Here is a 20766-nt window from a genome sequence, read left to right as displayed (position 1 = left end):
AGATTCTTGAAGGCCCCCACACTGTAATTAATAATTCCACTTATTTAATTATTAATGTATTTTTTAATGATTGGTAGATGTTCAAATAAAAAATTTATCATGTACAGTACAGTACTGAAAATCAATTTCTAACTTACCCTATAATGATTAGGACTGAGCATGGCAGCTACATTGTTGTGATGTGTGCTGGGCTGGCAGGACCATGTGGTCTATGCTGCGCTGCTCCAAGACAATAACAAATGACCCCCACAATTTTCGTGATGCCATATGTTCTTTGACTTTTCCTTTTTTTATTCACGGTTTCTGTGTTGGTTCATATTTATTTACTAAAGTGGTTAACGTTTTAAAGCAAATGCTATTGAAATATGAATGGCAAATGAACAAAAATGAATAGAGACTTAAATGAGGTGTTTCATTTCCGTAGACTTTATTTACTAGTATTAACCGACCTTTTGGATTATCCGTCGGCCCCTTCCCTCCATATGTGGGCGGTTAATGAAGGTTTTACTGTATATATATATATATATATATATATATATATATATATATATATATATATATATATATATATATATATATATATAAGCAGTAGTAACCAATTATGGCTCCAGAGTCTGCCACCCACTTGCTCGGCACATGATGCAATTGCTGGGAAATTCATTCAAATGCCCGGAATGAAGAGATTTTTCTTGAAGGCTAAAATTTTATTTTTCGGGTAAGGAAAGGTTCTGGGGATCAAAAATTCAGGCTAACAGGGATATTACTGTACACTGAAAAGTAGGAAAGCAATTATCCAGATGATCTCTGGGGATGTACAGTACAGGTTGACAATCCCTTATCCGAAATCCTTGGGACCAGAGGCATTTCGGAATTTTTCGGTTTTCATGATTTTTTTTTTTTTTTTTAGCCCATCCGGGCACAAGTCACTGACCCACATTGGGGCCTGGGGGGCGAAAATATAATAATAATTATAATAATAATAATAATACAGGTAATAATAATGATTCATAGGTCTAGGTCGTGTTTCTCACTTTTATCTTTTTTTCATTCTTGTATTTCTTTGTTATTATTATTATTATTATTATTATTATTATCATTATTTTATTAATACAGTATTATTGTTATCATTATTATTTTATTTTGGTGTATTTTTTAATTAAAATGTTTATTTACTATGAATAATTATTATTATTATTATTATTATAATAATTAGTATTACTATTACATTTTCGCCCCCCAGGCCCCGATGTGCGTCAGTGATCTATGCCTGGGTGGGCTAATCCCTGTAAAAAAAAAAAAAGCTCCACAAAAAACTTTCGGTTTTCAGAATTTCGGATAAAGGGTTGTCAACCTGTACCATCAAACAGCTTTACAACACATGGTCTCACACCAGAGCCAATAATAATAAAGTTGAAACCCCATTACAATTCTATTTAACCTAATGGCTCTAACATCCCTAACCACTTACTGTACTGTGATTAACAAGGGGATCAGGTTTGTCTTATTCTGGTGATCAAGGACATCAGATTCATCCAGTTTGTCACATCTATTTTAATAGCACCATTTAATTTTATACTCTACCACCATACTAAAGTTATCGTATTCTTTTATTTTAAATATGGCCAACCTTAAACAGGTAGCCAAGAAAAATCTGAAAAAAAAAATATTTTAGATACACACACAAACAGAGGAAACAGTGACAATGCTGATGTTAAGTGAAGAAAGACAATGATTGACACAAAGAAATTCAACAGTTTAAGCTCAATACTGTATAGTATAACAACACAAACACGGGTCATGTCATTCACAACAAACTATATAATATATAGTATAAAATAAAAATTATTCCAATACTTATGATTTTAAATCAATAAAATAGTACATATGATTAAAGGAGCATTTATTTACAATATATTTACCAATTAAAAGGCTACTACAGAAAGAATCAAGAATTGTCATTCATAGCACATCACCGAGAGCTTAGCTGCCAAAACATCAATAGCCTGAAATAACTAGACAAATGATGAGCAATATCCTGTATAGTAATACCCATTACAGTACTGACATATACTGTATGAATATAACTAAGTAAAAAGAAAGTGACACTTTGAGAAACATACTGTACCCTCCAGAAGCAACAAGAACAATGTGGTGAGTGAATAAGGTTACTGAGTTCAATCCACAAACATCATCACCAATGTCAACAACAATGAAGTTGACATCAGGTTGGTATCTAACTTTAATACAATATTATTTAAGGAAAGACGAGTCACAATTAAGAACCTCTAACTGTATCCCACTTTAAAGCTCCATGTATAAAGACAAAGAGCGACATTTCTTACCCCCTTTGGATACTTACTGGCATATTGCACACGTCTTTCCATATCATTTGTATTCACTCTTATTCTAATTAAACTAAAAAATTATCCAAATCCCTATTCTTATGTAAATATCTCCTTTCATATGAATAGAAATAATCAGCACTACATCTTACACTGACCCTATCATCTGGGTATTCTACAACTTATATCAACCACAACCTTTATACAGTACATCTTTCTCACTAAATTGGACAGCTGAATGTCACCTCTTATTAAGACTTCCTCTATATCATCATCCAGCTTTCTAGGCTACGAACCTTAAAAAGAGACAAAATAGGATAGTTTGGAGCCTTGTTGTGTAAGTGACAAGCAGCTCGTGACTGACTCCGAGAACTCACAACAGTTTCTGATTGGTTCTGAGCACTTAATTTCACCTGGCTGCAAAACATAATTCATATCAATGAGTAAAGAATCCAGAACCTTGCTGGTGACCTATGGTGCACCTATATGAATTCTGGGAAAAAATCAATATAGTACTGTAATGGTTTTTGCATGCTAAATGGGAAGGAAAGATAGCAGTCTTAAACTGCTGTATCACTGTGGAAGGAGGACACTAGCAGAACATAATCTGATCCTTTAAGACAGGAGCAACAAATGACAAAATGAGGGAGTTTCAGTGTTGCTCCTGATTCAGTCAACCTGCACCATAGCAAGATATAGCTTGCAAGAATGAAGAAAATTCAAAGTCCTAGATTCTATTTAGATTTTTCTCTAATTTGTACCTCTTTTGATGGATTTACATTTAACAATAACTAAGATCACAATGATACCTACAGTAAAGATAATAATGATGATTATCATGGTCACAAGGGTGAAGGCAAAGCTGATAATGTGATGATACTTCTAATGATAATAGTAAATATAATAGTGATTAAAAGAAGTGATTAACAAATAAACTGGAGATATTATCTACAATCAGCATAATAAACCGACCCTACCACTACTGTACTGTACTACAGAATAAAATCTTTCAAGTCCATTACTCACAAACAGTAGCAAAAGTTCATTATTACCTGCGGATACTATGGCAGACAATGTTGTATGCATCCAGTTGAAACTAAAGTGAATTAGTCATCTGGCGGACGAAACATCTGAAATTAATTAAATTATAAAATGTTACTTTCACATACCGTACAGTACACAATGACTCGTCGACACAATGTACAATTTATAAGATGCAAGAGGCCAATTGGTACACAATATCAGAAGTTTTCAACCATAAAATAATTAGAATCATAATATTGAATAAAAAATGGGGCTAATATTTAAGCCCTTGACAATTCATTAAAGTATTTACTTTAACTTGCCTCAGATTTTCCCATGCTTTTTATGACAAAGATATCATTTATAAAAAATTACCCTGAAGGTGTTTCTCTAAATGAGGAATTTTCAGTTGAATTTTGACCAAGTTATGCCATAAACCTCACTCTATCATCAATTTGTCCTGTAAGGGTGAACAACATTCTGCACTATATCAAGTACTAGAAGACCTTTTGTCATCTTGATCCTGTAAATGTATCTAAGGTACCACTCGCTTATGAACAAGCTGCAGACTTTATTAGTAGAATCATAGAATCTTAAATACATGTTTTACATAGGGAAATTTTTTGCAATCTTAAGAAACAGGCTTTAGTGTGTCCACTTTTTAAGAAACCTGGTTTTGATACTGAAAATGTCAAACCATCATCCAGTCTCTAATCTCTCATTCTTATCAAAGATCATAGAGCGTGCTATGCTGGATCAATTACTTCCTCTGTTTAGAGAGAAATGGAGTGATCCCTCTGGTCCATTCAACCTATAGAAAGCATCATTCAACTGAAACTGCCTTATGTAGAATTCATAATGATTTGGTAATAAACACTTGCACAGGAAAGTCCTCCCCCTGGTCTTGCTAGATCTCTCTGCAGTTTTTGACACGGTGGATCATCATCTGTTGCCTCAGGATCTTTGGTCGTTTGGTGTCCATGAGAATGCACTCTCACTGCTCGAGTCTGATTTGTCAGAGCGATCTCAATGTGTGATGATTGGTGTAGCCATTTCAGACCTGGTCTGTGTGCAGTTTGGAGTCCCACAAGGATCAGTTTTGGGACCACTTCTGTTTACAGTCTATACCAGTAGTCTTGCAATCTCTGCTAGATGCTCATGGTGTTGCCTATCATTTCTATGCTGATGATACACAGCTTTATGTGAAAATATTAAATGTTAAGGATATTGAGGAGATAATGAAATCCTTGACGTCTGATATTAGGATTTGGATGGCTAGAAGAAAACTTACTGAATGACGGCAAAACCGAGATTATCGTTATCCAAGGAAATAGGAGGGGAGACAGCACAAATGATTTTGGTTCTTTAAACTTTGGGGAAGTGCAACTCAGTCCTGTCGAGTCTGTTCGTAATCTTGGAGTGTACTTTGAGTCTAAACTGAATTTTTTAAAGTATATAAATTCAGTAGTTAAAGAACTGCAACTTTCATATTCAAAATCTATAAGCTGTTAAACAGTTTTTGGATAGACAGTGTCTTGTGACACTATTACATTCACAGGGCCCCCTTCAAGTTTGCGGATTTTTATTTTGCGGTCCTCTATTATTCATGGATGACACCCTGGATGTACCCAAGAATGTCCGTGGGTAGTTTTAAAGTTGCCAAAATTTTTGCGACCGGGACAATGAGCCATTCGTTCTAGAGACAGTAATTTCCTTTACCTGTATTGTAAATGTGTGTGTGTGTGTGTGTGTGTGTGTGTGTAGACAAACACACATAAAACACATACAAATAAATAATAATTGGAAAATCCTCTCACAAATTTATAAAAAATGTGAGTGTACCCTCAAGTTCGTGCTTTATTAATAAAGTAATAAAGCACGGACTTGAGGGTAGACTGTCACATTTTTAATAAATTTGTTTTGGGTTATTTGTGAGTGGATTTTTCCATTATTATTTATTTGTATGTGTTTTGTGTGTGTGTCTACACACACACACACACAGGTATATACAATACAGGTAAAAGAAATCATTGTCCTAAGGGCAAACACAAAGGGAATATACATTTCTTTGTACACAAGTAAAAATGTACACCCCCCCACCCCACGTCCGTAAATGTTATTCGTGGCCATTTTGATAACCTAACCCCCGCAAATTTGGGGGGGGGGGGAGCCCCCTACTTATTTTGTCTCAGGTTAACTTCTTATGGGTTTGCCTACTTAATTATCTGCAGAATAAAGTTCAAACAATATTCAGCTGGTTTACCAGGCTTATTTTTGCTCTCCTACTAAGAACTCCTGGGTGCTGTATATGAAAAGGACCAAGTAGCATAAGAACATCTCTATCTGCTCTAGGCTCCTCAAGGCATGAAGGATCATCATTACGACTCAATATCATTTCGGTGTGAAGTCAGTGGAATTAGTAGGTTGGCCAAATACTTAAGTTCACCAACCATTAGTGTCTTAAAAGTCATTTGACAGAGTTTCAATTAAATCCTAGCTTTAATTGGAAGCCAATGTAATTTGATCAAGAATGGGATAATAGCTTGTACAATTGTTGCCTGCATCCATGAAGTGGCTGACTTCTGTGGAGGCCTTTAAGAAACAACTTATGACTTTTTTTGTGTGTGTGTGTGTGTGGGGGGTGGAGATCACGATCCTGAACAGGGTACTGTACGGTGATGGAGAATTACAGGATTTAGAAAGTATTAAAACTTAAGGATATATGAATGACAGAAGTCAAACTGTTACTTTTTGTGATCCTTTATTGTGGGTCTAGGACAACTGGCCGCCGCCATCTGGCCGCAACTGGCCGCAGCCTCACTGGCAGCGGGAAACTCGCCGCTTTTTACTGGCCGCCATATGGAACTTTTTGTTGACAACCTAACCTAACCTAACCTAACCTAACCAAACTGGGCTGCGGCCAGATGGCGGCGGCCAGTTGTCCCATTCCCCTTTATTGTAGTACATTATTTCTTTTTATTTTCAAGTCTTTGACTTTGTAGTGTTACAAACGCTAGTGAATGCTTTAGAAGAAGGAACGCTTTTGAAAAAGAAAAAAAAGACCAGCTATTATTACTATTATTAACAACAAGGGGAGGAGCTTATCTGCCAAGATAATCTGAACTTTGTATTGTGTAGGTTACATTGCATTATACAGTATTAAATATGCAGAGGGGCATTATGAAAGTGAAAGTGGGTCTCATGGACCTGATAGCATGTTAGGGACAGTGTGGATACACTACAGTATTTACTGCACTTTTAATTCATAAAGAAGCAGCATGGCCAGCATTACACTCCATCTCTTTTACTTCCATGATTTTTAAAGTTAACCCACTTACAGTTGGGTGGATTTGGGGTGCCTTGGGTTTGGACAAGTGATTCTTAGGACAGGAGGGAAGTACTGTATCCACTACTCCACTTGTGGGATAAGAATACAAAATATTAACTCACATGTTGTAATTCACACAGTTCCAGGTCTTGTGTATGAAGGCGAGCTCTAAAGTACACAATCTCTTCCTCTTTCTGGGCCAGAATGGACTTCATTTCTAAATATCTGCTTCTGGCACCTCGCTCACTTGCTTCCAACTCATTTAGTTCATTTTCATATCTTTCTCTCAAGTTCCTGAAAGACAAGATATTAACAAAAATTATTTCTTCCTTGGGTAAGTAAAACTCAAACTTAATGAAATCATGTAAGTTTGCAATTTTAAGTATTCAAGGGGAAAAATGAGCAAGAGAAAGTGAGAACCATCTAAAAGGTAAAGTTTAAATGACATGAACAAAAACTGGTTACAGAATCATATGAAATACTGTCTCAAACACTGGGTGTACAATAACTTATTGAAGGAATACTGTACCTCAAAAATAATAATAATAATAAAAGGCTCCATTTGAACGTGAAGAAATTAATACTGTACTGTAATCTTCAAATCAAGTGAAGGTCAAAAATTAAAAGCAGCAAGAAAACAATCTGAATACGTCAGTCTGTCGAAAAGATTAGTTATGAAGATATTTGTATCATTTCAATGGGCTCTAGTTAACTAATTCCTTTCAATAAGAACTTTAAGAAGCTTCAAAGGTTGTGCACGTCTACCATAGCTCTGGGGCTCTACTTACTTAATCTTCATCTCAAAGGCCCTGTGGTCCTGCTCCTCACGAGTACTAGTCTCCAGCTGGATCTCCTTTATCGCTCGCTCAATCTCTTTGTCACGTTGTCGTTTGAGTCTCTCTCGCAGCTCCCTTTCAGCTTGCAACCGGGCCTCGTTGTGTTCCTTCAAAAACTGTTCCCGCCACTCAGATCGACTCTTTTCATCTTTTTGGCGAAGAACAGCTGTATCATCCTGAGGAAAAATACTGGTCATCAAACTGGGATTAAAATTCAAATTATCCATTAGGAAACAATAGTACAAAGATGTATGGTTCTACTTTCCTCATTATTCAAGAACTACTTCTTTATGGTTAGGTTTGACACACTGTAAAAATGTTAATAAAATTTTCAACTATTTAATGACAGGGTCCACCTTCACATTTCAACAGTTGAACTTCATATCTCTCTCTTTAGTCAATGTAGCCAAATAATAGTGTTTTCCATTTTTTTTTTTAATATCCAAGGCAGCAACTCTGAACTGTTTGATAAAAACCAACCTCATGACTTCGAATTAACAGCCTGATCTTGTTCTCATATTCGTCTTTAAGTCGTTCCTTCTCCTTGGTAGCATCTCTCGATGCAGCCTCATTTTCGGAGCGAATTCTTTCTTGAGTACGATGATGTTCTTCAATGAGTGACTTCAGATCTCTCTCATGCTGCTTGCGAACTGTTTCCATACGACTCAGAGCTAACTGTTCACTCTGTCGCAACTCCACTTCCAATCTGGTACAAAAAATTTCGAGATTATATAAAAAAATATCTTAACTTGTTTTGTCCAGGGAGTTTCTGCTTGTCATCAAACAGGGTGTGTTTTCTTGAAAAGTGCAACTTTAAGCAAAGGAACATGAAATGAATCATTTTTTCACCCATAATAAATGGCAATATAGTACAGTACAATAATGTTAGGTTCCCAAGAAAAAAAACAATTCAGCAGATAAAACGTGACAAACTATTTAAGGTAAAAAAAAAACAATATATATATATGTACAGTGCTATGCCTTACATCATATCACAGCCACACTGAGAGGTACACTGTACTGATTCTGGTCATCCATCATAACTAAGGGGTGTAAAAAATTTTGCTCTGGCCTTAATCTTCTCAGCATTACCCTGATTAGATCTTACCTTGGTGGGAGGTAAGGGGGTAAAGTTAACAGAAAGCAACAAATCCTGCATAGTCTGTGAAGCACAAATACACAATCTGAAACAGCAACCACACTAAGGTGGGGGTCCTCTGCATGGTCCTCCAGAAAAACAGTAGTTACCTGGCAGCACACAACAGCCAATGGCAGTATAACACTAAGGCGATGTTTAATGAACATCTTCCGTAATTAATTCATGACTTATGGTAATAATAATAAAAAAAATGATAAATGGGAACCCCCTGCACTGAGACTAGGTTAGGTCAAGTTGATTTAGACTGGTCATTTATGCAAAATACTGGTTTCTGAATATCCATCCCCTCCTACCCAGTGTCTCCCTCATCCCACTCTTCCACATCCTCAGTTTTCTTCTCCCTCCTTCCATTCACTTCTGTATCATACACTCTTTTGACTGATCATTCCTTCAGTATATACAGTACATAGCACCAAAGCAAACCCTCTTCCCTACGCTTCTTTAACTTCTACTTCACCTCAAATGCATTTCTTATTTTTTGCATGTTCTTCACTTCAAATATTGCTCTTAGGCTCATCATTTGTCATTTACAACTTGCTTCTTCCTCTTGCATCCATTCCATGCTTCACATCCATTTATATCTCAAAGCACCTTTTAATTTATTTAATTCAGCTACTCAATGATTAAATTCTTTACTCCTCCAATTAGTGATATAAATTCAAGTTAAAGTGATTGTGAGGTATCTGAAACACACGCTGAAATATGTTGATGAAAATACCTCTGTTGTTCCCGTTCCCTCTCCCTCTTGCATGCCTCTTCTTTCTCCTGTTCATATTTCTTTTTTAATTCATCCTCTTGGGCACGCAACTGACTCACAAATTTTTCCTCAGTTTCCTTCATTGCTTCCCAATGCTGGGCCTTCAATTGGCTAACCTCATCTCTATGTTTGGCACTCAGGTCCTTCATCTTGGTCTCCAGTCCTCGATATGTAGTTTCCTTCAACCATAAATGTGTTGGAGTTGTATAAATATTTCATAATGCTTACCGTAATGGTTAAGAGTATACCTTAGCAAAAATATATCATAAACAACATCATCACACATGTAACTATTCACTGGAAAATGGCCATAAAAACGATAATGATAAAAAGTAGCATCTATAGTCAGCCCCCAATATACACGAAATATGTCCAAGTCCTAGAGCTGAGAAAGAAACCAACTGGCCAGTGTCCTATAGAGTTTTTTGGCAACACCAACCTTGATGACTTTGGTCTTCTGCTGGGTCCATTTTTCTCGCTTCTCCTGTTCAGATGCAAGAACTCTTTCTCTTGAATTTTTCATTTCTTGAGAATGTCTTTCCTCAAGAAGTTTAATCTGAAATAACAATGAATTACAGTAATGAGTTACCAATAATTATCTGCATCCATTAGGATCACCTTCCCCCCCACACTCATAGCAGTGGCCATCTTCACATATTCAAGTTTCACAATGACCCACTAGCAGTTCCTTTATAACACTTGTTCAAAACTTCTTCACAGTGTTTTTTTTTTGGTTATCACTGACTAACACTCAGAAATTCATATATGAAACAAATATGAAACATACACTGTACAAGTATACACACTTACACATCCTAAAAAAATAATTATATATGTATACCACATTAAAAAAATATTTAATACTGTATACAGTACATGAAAATGATTAATGGTGGAAAAGGGAAGGAAGAATGTCTTAAAGGTGTAATACTTCCTCTAGTATGGTTATTACTCTGACCTCTGTAATGTTATCAAAGCCTTCAAAAGGACTGACATACTGCTTCCTTGAAAACATATGATGCAGAAGAGTGAAAGATGGGAAGATAGTAATGACACAGAGTGTACTGTAGAGGTTAGGCAAGAAAGAGGTTAGAGTACCAAGGGAATGGCAGTGAATTTATATACAGTAATTCAATCATATACTGTAAACCGATATGTATAGTTCATACATAAAGCTTTAGAGGAAGAACAGCAGGGGTTCATGACAGGAAGAGGATGTGTGAATTAGGTGTGTGTGTGTTCAGGGATACAATATAACTGAGAAACATCTGGAGAGAGAATCTGTAGTACTGATGAATCTGGAAAGAAAATATGACAGTTGTTTGGAAAACAAAGTAGGAAGCATTGAAATGCATTGAATAAGTGGGAAATTGTTGAGTACTATTAAAACATTTCATACAGAGTGAACCATGTGTTAAGTGTGTTAGAATAAGGGGAACTGGTTGCTAGTGAAAAAATTAGAAAATGAGAACAAATATTCATTAATATCCATCTATAATTTAAATTATGACTAACATATTACAAACAAGGAGAGAAATATTCTAAACTTACACAGCCTAACAGGATAATAATTAGAGTACAGTAACTACCTTATCTGCATGTTTCTTCTCTGCGAGTCTCTCAGTCCGGTGCATCCGTTCACACTGCTCCGTCAGTAGCTTTTTATCATCCATCAACTGAAATATTGTGAAAACACCCATTACAGGTACAGTGATACCGTAATGGTAAAATGCATATTATAAAAATACAGCAATACTTTATCCAAAAGCCATAACTGACTTTAAAATCCCTCAAAATAACACAAACGACCTTCACTTGCATATTTACTAATGTGCAAATTCCATCTTAAATTTATTTCCTCGAGTTGTTCTTCTATGGTTTTAAAAAGACACGAGCTTCAAATTAATGAAGAAAAATCACGAAGCTGCAACATGTACAGTAATCCCGTGTTTTTCGTTTTTTTTATTGCGATTTTGACCATATGCGTTTTTTTTTACTAAAAAATTATATTCAGTATATACATATACAGTACACTGGTCCCTCGGTTAATGAACACAATTCGTTCCAGAGGGTCGTTCGTTAACCAAATCCATTGTTTCAATGGGATATTGGGTAATTGGTTCCAGCTCACGGAAAAGTACATACAAAGTAAAAAAAATAAATGCAGTAAAGTACACTTACTTTGAGGTGTGTATGTAGAAGGCTCCTGGTTGATGATGCTGATGGGAATTAGAAATGGGGGGTGGAGAAGGGAGAAGAGAAGGAAGTGGGGGTGGAGAAGCATTTTACTGCTTCTTGGAAGGCGAGTCACCTTCCATAATAATGTCAGGAACCTCTGGACTGACAGATTCTCCAACAGGAAAATCCTCTCTCCTTTTTGAAGAGGAACACTGACGGGAAGCATCTTTCTCACGCTGCCTTTTAGAGAAGAAACTGTCAATTTTTCGTTGTGGGGCATTTCTCCTCCTGATCATTAGCTGGTTCTTGAAGGAGACCAATTTTCCTCCACAGTACACAAAATCGGTTCTGATGTTTCCACATTTGGGTGCCTTGCAGCCAGTTTCCTGAACATCTCCCAGTGGTGAACAACATCTTTTAAGTCTGAAGAAGACATATGGTCATCACTTTCCTTTTCCTCCTAACCACTCTGTTTCTAGCATCTCATCCAGTTGTTTCAAATCTTCAGGAGTAAGTTCCTGCTCATGAGACATCACAAGCTCTTCAACATCCTCCTCCTCCACTTTGAGTCCCGTCGACTGACCAATGGACACAATCTCCTTGTCCAACTCCGTTTCTTCCTCAAATCCCTCAAAATCATGGACTGCTGTTGGCCACAGTGCTTTCCATGCAGAATTCAGGGATTTAATGGAGACTTCTTGCCATGCTGACACAATCAATTTTACAGCCTCCAGGATGTTATATTGCGTCTTCCAGAACTGTGCCAGTGATAGATCAGGATCAGTGGAAGTTGCCTGATGACACCATCTGAACATTTTCTTCATGTACAGCTTTTTGAAGTTGCTGATTACATTTTGGTCCATAACTGATGTAGTGTTGGGAGGCAAAAACAACACTTTGACAAAGTCAAATCAAGCCTCCAAAGTGCTGGCAAGTTCAGGGTCATGACCAGGGGCATTATCCAGAAGGAGAAGAGCCTTTAATGGAAGTTTATTGGTGGTTAGGTAACTCTTCACAGAAGGGCAAAACACCTCAACTGCCCATTCATTAAAGAGCTGTCTCGTTACCCATGCCTTACGGTTTGACTTCCAATAAACTCCAAGTTGTCCTCTTACCACCTTTTGTTGCTTGAACACCCTGGGGTTCTCAGAGTGGTATAAAAGCATAGGCTTCAGTCGGAAATCCCCTAAAACATTGGCACCAAGCAATAGAGTGAGACGGTCCTTCATGGGTTTATGCCCCAGTAAAGAAGCTTCATCTCTGGTGATGAATGTCCTTTTGGGCATTTTCTTCCAGAACAGCCCAGTTTCATCCACATTGAACACTTGCTGTGGAAGATAATTCTCTTCATCCATCAGTTCCTTGAACTCCACTACAAATTTTTCTGCTCCTTCTTTATCTGCACTGGCAGCTTCACCATTCCTAACAACACTATAATGTCACTTCTTTTCTTAAACTTATCGAACCAGCCCTTGCTGGCCCTAAACTCTTCAAACTCAGTTTCAGAAGAACTAGGTTGATCTTCCTTCAAATGCTTGTATATTTCCCTGGCTCTTTCACAAATAAATTCAGTAGAAATGGAATCTCCTTTCATTTTTTCTTTAATCCAAATAAGAAGTAACCTCTCTGTTTCTGCAATTAACGATCCACCTTTAAACACTCTGGTAGATTTATCTCTCACTTTCACTTCTTTAAATTTTCTTTCTGCGCAAGAATTGTAGACACAGTTGATGCCGACATGCCATATTCTTTACTTAGTACATTGGTTCGAATGCCTTCTTCATGTTTCTTAATAATTTCCGGTTTCACTTGAATTGAAATCACCTTTCTAGTTTTCTTTGGACTCATGCTGGATGCAATACAGTAATTTCACCACTAATATTTTAAGTTCACTAGCTTTAATTAAAGATTATTTTATTTAAATCAACACTGCACTGCGCTATATACTGTATTATCAATATGTTAAATAAATTTCAGAATGACCAATAATTGTAATGTAAAAACATAAAAATACTGTGTTCAAGAGACCCACAAGCAAGATGTTTCCTCCACTGTAAACAGAGTTAAACAGACACTTTGGTGGGTGAGTGAAGTGGCTGATGGGTGCACCAAAAACTAGTTCCCTGTACTGCATATATTATCAATATGTTAAATAAATTTTAAAATGTCTAATAATTTTAATATAAAACTTGCAAAAATAATAAAGAGCACAACCTTCTTGTTATGTACTCCAATGGAATCGAATAAAAACCTAGATTCGATTACTGTATTGGCTGACTAGCCTATCAGCTGATGCGCAACCAAAACATGTTGTCGTAAGGATTTCGTTAATAAAATTTTTGTTCGTTAACCGAATTGAAGATCCTTATGGAAGGTTAACCGAACCGTTCGTTAGCCAAGGGACCACTGTATAAAATACTGTATCCTTTAAAAAAAAAAAAAAAAAAAAAAATTGTGCCATTTTCGATATTCCCCTATGCGGTGCGGCAAACAGAGGCCACCCTTACCCGCCTCAGACACCCGCTGCTCCGAGAAGCCTCAGTCCACACGTGCCTACCATACTGTGAACGCTACTGTGACTGCGTGAGGGCGGGCAGACGCCGGGACAGCAGGGAGAGGCTGGCAATGCAGGTGTTGCTGACCTCAGCGAAATAAGAAATTTTTTATTTACTTGTAAATAATTTGTTTTTGTATAGTATAACTGTATTTACGTTTTTCCATTATTATACTACAATATGATTACAGTAGTTTCAAATAATGTTGTTAGTAAATGCCGGTACAGTGCATCAGTGATCTGTGTGACCACTGGGCCGTGAGTGGAGAGCATGGTGTGGTTAAGTGCATGACCTACCTGAGCTGTTTAGTGGCCACAGATACAGTGATTCCTAAAAGAGTATTCGCGGTTTTGGCTTTGCGCGGGGGTTTCAGGAACGTAATTCCCGCTTAAAACACGGGAATACTGAACTACAAAATCAACTTAGCATATTATCTGACATAGCCACTATAACCTCTACTTGTACTGAACACAAAAGGCAACAAGGAAAAACAACCTCAGTAATGCAAGTCACAATATCAGAACTAAAGCTACTTGCAAAACAGTGATACAGTTTTATTCCACTAATTATATACTGTATACATCAGTTGAGATGACAAGTATACTACGATACAGTAAGGAACTGCTTAACAAGCCTCGTGTATTCCTCCAAGCATTTGTAAAGTGAATTCTCCTTATATGGGACCAATTTTCCCACAGGATCCCATGTTAAAAGGTGAGATTCATGCCAGCCTAAAAAATTATTTACTACCCACAAAACCTACATTATGAACTGACATGTGCTCCAGCTCTAAAATTTGAAGACAGGTACTAAAGTGATAGTGAAAAATGTAGTCTGTGCTAACCAGCTTATTGTATATGTTTCATACCAATAACAGAATATGCCAATGGATTGGTAAATAGGCATATAGAGGTCGAGTACATCATGCCTTCACAAACTGTACACAGTACAGTATAGCATTATATGATATTCATGCAACACACACACACATCATCCTCACCTTACGTATTAGCTCAATATTTTTCTGTATCCTAGCCTCAGATTCCTCCTGCTTCTTGCGAATTTTCTCCTCACACTTGGTATGGAGGTCAGGACATTTCTTGGGGTCCTCTTTTCTTCCCTCTTGGATGCAGATATGCTCCAGGAGTCTCTCAGCCTCTGCTAGTTGGTAGAGCAGATCATCGCGACAATCTGGTAACAGTCACACACACACACTGTAGTGATTTGGTGTCACGTGGTTCATGAGGATGGATGTGCTACTGATGAATGATGATGAAGTGTATGAAGTGATGGGTAAACCAAATAGAAATCCTAGGGCCATGTTTTGATAAAGGAAAATTGAAACAGAACACATCTGGTAAGGCAGCTAAAAGAAATGGATGAAAACAAATGAGGGGGAGTGGGCATTTCTTACTCTTGAATTTGGCTACTTATTGCATTGAAATGTGAAAAGGCTTACAAGAGTCTGAAAAACAGATACACAAGCATTGCAAGATTTAAATAATATATTATTTGCTCTTCATTGGTAAATTTTTTTGATTACCCAACACAATATTCTTTACAAATTAAATGTTTTTTATGTAATGTACACATAATTCCCACTACACAGGATAAAAGCTTTCAAGAGGAGGGGGTCTTCCTATTTAGATCCTTTAGATGTTAATGTTCAACTTTAAACACTTCACAGGTGAGAAAATGGAAACAAATATCCTTGACATATAATACTCAAAATCAAACTTGTAATTATTAGTCATTATAAACACATCTATCTTCCTCTTACTATCAAGTAGTATAGCAATTGCACAAGTCTCCACCATACACAACACAACACACTGATCCTCTCTCACCCACAGTTAACCCTTCTCATCCTCATTTGCCCTTCCTCTATCCTCTTATCCCATTTTATATCTCTTCCCCCTTTCCACCCCCACACTTCATTCATGTACACATTTAAGGGGAGTCAGGATTACTCTCAATTCTTGCAACTGTCTCAGTGGGGATAGACTTGTCAGAATTAAAAGAAAAGATGTAATCATGAGGTAGCTTTTTTCAATACAGTTAAACATGAGAGAATCTAGGAAGTGACTTAAAAGATTTGCAAACAAAATACTGGAATGTAAAATATGCTGCACTCATGTCACAAGTAACTCGATGAAGAAGAGGCTTACCATCAGCATTTCCTTGTTTCCAGCGTTCAGCCAAGTCTTGCGTGAAGAGGAATACCTTCTCCACCAACACCTGCAGAACAGGGAGTGTTGCTTCACACTCATTTGACATCAAGGAGACACTTGACTTTTTGAGATCAAGAGATTTGCTGCCAACAGTCCTGCAGATGTAAAAAATATTCTAGATCAGAGTTGGCTAACACAAGCCTATATAAAATTATGTACAGTTATGTATCTAAATACCAACATCATGTATTATGTTTACTGTTGTATTGTTCCTTTCTTATTTTTTATTTCCCTGTGAATATCTACAATACATACATTATTTACAATACCTATGACTATAATGGGATAAATCACCGATATATGATTTTTTTTCTGGTTCCTTATTATTACACAAAGTCAGTCAAGTCCATGATCAATTTTTCCAATACAGGTAGTTCTGCTATAACGCGATAATTGTGTTCTTGTAAAATATCGTGTTATAGAAAATCGCATAATAGAAATAACAGGGCTTATGGAGAAAATAGGGTTAGGTGCAGATTACTCGAAATCGAAAAATTTAGTAGCTAGCCTAACACAAAGGATAGCACAGTCTAAATAAAGGTTACATTCATATCTAATAATGAAATCATACAGTAAACGTAACACTTTACCTTGAAAAAATATGAATGTAACTTGATGAGGGAGAAGGGTGATTTTGAGGTTGATAACATCGAGCTTCTCTTCAAGTGTTATATCCTTTCTTTTACGATCATCACCGGGAATTCTATCACCAGAACACTTCTTGGAGATATTCTTCTTTACCATATTCACAGTTAATACCACAAAATTGGAGAAATAGTAAGAAAAAATCGCGTTATAGCAAACAAGCGTTCGCGTTATACAAATATCGTTCCTAATTCATAAATCGCGTTAGAGCAAATTCGCGTTATCAAAACACGCGTTATAGCAGAACTCACTGTACTGTACAAATGGTTTTTTTTACAAATTAAACAGGAATAAAGTCATGATATTTACCTGTGAACTGAGCTGGAAGGTTTTGCACCACTGTCAACCTCATATGCAGTGGACTCATACGAATGACTCATAGAAACGCCATCACCAAGGACAAACACTGAAGGTTCTTCTCTGGTACCACCGTCTAATTTGATTGCTGGAGAGTCCTTCGTTTCGTGTGATTCTGAATCTTTCTTTTCTTCATCCTCAATCATTTGTAGAGCCTCCAGTAGATCTTTTGAAGACTGAGGTTTCATTCTTTCTCTGGAAAATCGACTCCGTACAACATAAGTTATGGCTGAACCTGTGCGATAAGTTGGAAGGTCAGTTGCACAAGAAATATTTGCAGAGCTGGAGAATAATGTGAGAGGAGGATTTTCAGGACTTTCAACTGACGTTTTACTCACATATTCAGAGCTTTCAGACTGCGGTATTTCTCGACTCTCAGAAACATCTTCTGGACTTGACTGAACGAGGTTTTCATTAGGGTTTGGATCCCCGTTAGGATTTTTATGAGTTTCCTCCATGGCATCTGAATTATTAACTAATCTCCTGGGAGTTGATTTATCACTTAAACTTGATTCTTCAATGATATCTTCGAGGACACACTCAGGGCTTTCTGAATTTGTATACGATTCTCTTCTTTCATTATCGTCTGGATTTTTATCTTCCATATGAAAATGCAACCGCTCATCTCCACCATCATATTCAGAATATATGACCGGTTCAGGAGATTTTACACCTGCAGTACAATCCAAGGATCCCTTTTCATCTGCATCTTTAATAAAACTAGTCTGGACTCCACTGTCATGAACCAACACTGTCTTTTCATAGTCATACCCTGGGGTGTTATCAGGGGACCGGAGATCTTCTCTGCTAGACAACCTTAAAAGTAACTCATGGTTCTGCTTAAGTAACTGTTTCCATTCAGTGTCCCAGTTTTCATCCTTATTATCATGATCTAATTGTCTGCTTGGTTGAGCACTTGCCATAATTTGTATTTTCCGCCCCAGGCTCATGACAGTACATTCTGAGCCATCATTAGAAGTTGTGTCCGTGTCCCTCTTCAATAAGCTCACCCCATTATGATGCACATCATGAGAACTGTTGCCCTTTATCCTTACATCCCCACATCTACTGCTAAGTAACTGTGACCTTCTATTATAAGCTGAATCATTGAACTCTCTCTGGATATCACTTACAGCAGTTCTGTCTGAGGAAAAATTCCTTTGGTCCACAGTTGCCTGGTTGAAATAGCTGCTGTTATGAAGATGATAAAGATTGTCTGATCTCTCTGCTCCCGCTTCAAGAGATCTTCTCACTGGCCTATCAGGGAACTCAAATTCCTCACCACTAGTCACACTGACAGTATTTTTCAGAGTATATGTGCTTCCAAGTTTATTCTCTATGTACGACCTTTCTTCATCTCTTTCAAGCGTGGCGTCATAACCCACTCCAGTCTTGTCTGCATATGGGTGTTCAAACGACAGAGCACTTCCATATATTATAGGCTGATTCACTGGTAATGGCAGCGTGTAAGTGCTGCCAAAACCCATTCCACTAGACTCGGAGTCACTGCCCAATTCATGTTTCTCAAGTGATCCTGACTTGTGGCTTGAAAAAAACTGGGAAAGAATAAATGAAAAGTTATGTGAACAAATTAAAATTTGAAAAAAGTATACGTAGATAGTAATATATGCCCTTTTATGCTAAAATCTTGCAAAAAGTAAACTTTATGATACTGTATTCTTCTCCTTCATAAATAAATTAACCATTTGTCCTTGACTGCAGGAAGAACATGAAAGGATGGTTGCTGTGAGCCTGTGACCAAGATGAATGGACACAAGAGACCAACCTTGTAAATGCAGTGACTTGCCTTATATTCGTATATAAACACACCCATCAAGAGTTGAGGAAAATTGCAAACAAGAAAGAAATATACAGTGGCAATGTAAATTTGGAGATCTTATTTACATAATGTTACTGAAACCATACCAAAGTATACTAGCTGACTGCAACAAATACAATAGATATGGAGACAAGGCAAGTACTGTACCAGGAGGAGAATCTGTGACATTATATACTTGTACAGTACAGTATAGAGTTGAAACCATGTGGTAATATGCAGAAGTAACATAGATGAAGCAGATGGCTATTATCAAGTCTTTTTGTATACACATATCTGTTTCACAAATAGTAAGAATGAAAAACAGCAGATCAAGGTATATTCTGTATAACCAGTGTCACACTAGAAAAAGAATTGCAAGAGTGAAAAAATACAAAAGAAAAACTGGAGTACAAAGACAAACTATGGTTATGAAGATCAAATTAATACTACAGTATACTGGTATAGTAGTATCATACAGGAAGAAATACCTGAGTGTGGGCATTTGGGAAGCATACCAGGAAAACACACACTGTTTGTATTAATTTAGAAACAAGCATTAAGTTGTCACTTACTTGTTTTCTCTTTCCTCCTGCAGAATACCCGTGACTAGAGATCACTCGCAGGGACCCCCGGCTTACTGGCTGATGCCGTCGTGGTGTGTAGGCCACAGACCTAATCTATCAATATAAATAAATCATTTTACTACCCCTTACACTGAGAAAAATTTTAGGTCAACATTTTGATTACCCGGTACGGTATTTGACATACCACCAAGACATTTTCAACAAGGCACATTTTTACCTGAAAATGAATCTCTTAAGAATTATTCTTCTGGCAGCCTTTTCTTGCTGTGATGGAGGGAGAACAAACAAGCAGTAACACATCTCTGTTTTTTAACATCCAGGATCTAGAGGGTTACCACCCATTTAGCTGGATGCTACTTAACCAAAGAATTGCTCCACCACTGAAAAGTCTACACAATAATGGACTCATTTTATTGGAAAGTACTGTACAATATGAACAATACAAGGCATAGTGTACAAGGGAACCCAGTTTAATCCAGCCAGAAATTGAGCCCAAGTCGAGTATCTTTCAAGGTACAGTATACACTCTGTGCCACAGTACAAAAAATATGAAGAGACACAACAATAAAAAATGAGAGATGGCCTTTGGAAACCTCATTAAAAGGTAGGCCTGAAATATTCTTTTTAATTGGTTATTTAATTTTACCTGATTTGCTATTAAAACAGTTGAAACATTATGATTATCCAAAATGGTTAAGCTTTACAGGGAGAGCTATTACAGGTACAAGTAATAAAGAGTGCAGTCAAAGTAAACAAAGGCCATGCTGATGTCACACACACATAGTGTTTTCTTACTAACTGAAAGGTGCATTATGCTGTGGATATAAAAATAAAGCACTGTAAAAATTCTAAAAAATATGAAAACTAATGTGCTCAATGGATCAATACTGTAAATGCATACATCAAACCTAATTTATTTTCAGGAGCAAATCCCAAGTATACAGCAGACTAT

At 36.9% G+C, this 20766-nt stretch overlaps 1 protein-coding gene across 6 annotated transcripts in view; it reads right to left on the bottom strand.

Moving 5' to 3' along the window:
* Positions 1-1276: 1276 nt before the first annotated feature.
* Positions 1277-20766, bottom strand: part of LOC121874184 (centrosomal protein of 131 kDa-like) — a 49774-nt gene continuing 30284 nt past the window's right edge. For 4 of the 6 annotated variants that reach the window (XM_042378180.1, XM_042378177.1, XM_042378181.1 and 1 more), the window contains 11 exons: positions 19803-19907; positions 17364-18967; positions 16347-16504; positions 15179-15369; positions 11035-11121; positions 9885-10001; positions 9407-9624; positions 8010-8235; positions 7482-7705; positions 6816-6987; positions 1277-3472 (listed from right to left, as the gene is read on the bottom strand). In XM_042378180.1, coding sequence (XP_042234114.1) covers positions 3449-3472; positions 6816-6987; positions 7482-7705; positions 8010-8235; positions 9407-9624; positions 9885-10001; positions 11035-11121; positions 15179-15369; positions 16347-16504; positions 17364-18967; positions 19803-19907 — 3126 coding nt within the window. In that variant the 3' untranslated portion in view covers positions 1277-3448. The remainder of the gene's footprint in view (positions 3473-6815; positions 6988-7481; positions 7706-8009; positions 8236-9406; positions 9625-9884; positions 10002-11034; positions 11122-15178; positions 15370-16346; positions 16505-17363; positions 18968-19802; positions 19908-20766) is intronic. The other 2 variants (XR_006090372.1, XR_006090373.1) reach the window with 2 other exon arrangements.

Source organism: Homarus americanus, unplaced genomic scaffold (genome assembly GCF_018991925.1).
Source record: "Homarus americanus isolate GMGI-L3 unplaced genomic scaffold, GMGI_Hamer_2.0 scaffold49667, whole genome shotgun sequence".
Taxonomy (NCBI): domain Eukaryota; kingdom Metazoa; phylum Arthropoda; class Malacostraca; order Decapoda; family Nephropidae; genus Homarus; species Homarus americanus.
Note: the sequence above shows the minus strand (reverse complement) of the source record. Positions and strands in the feature narration are given on the sequence as shown.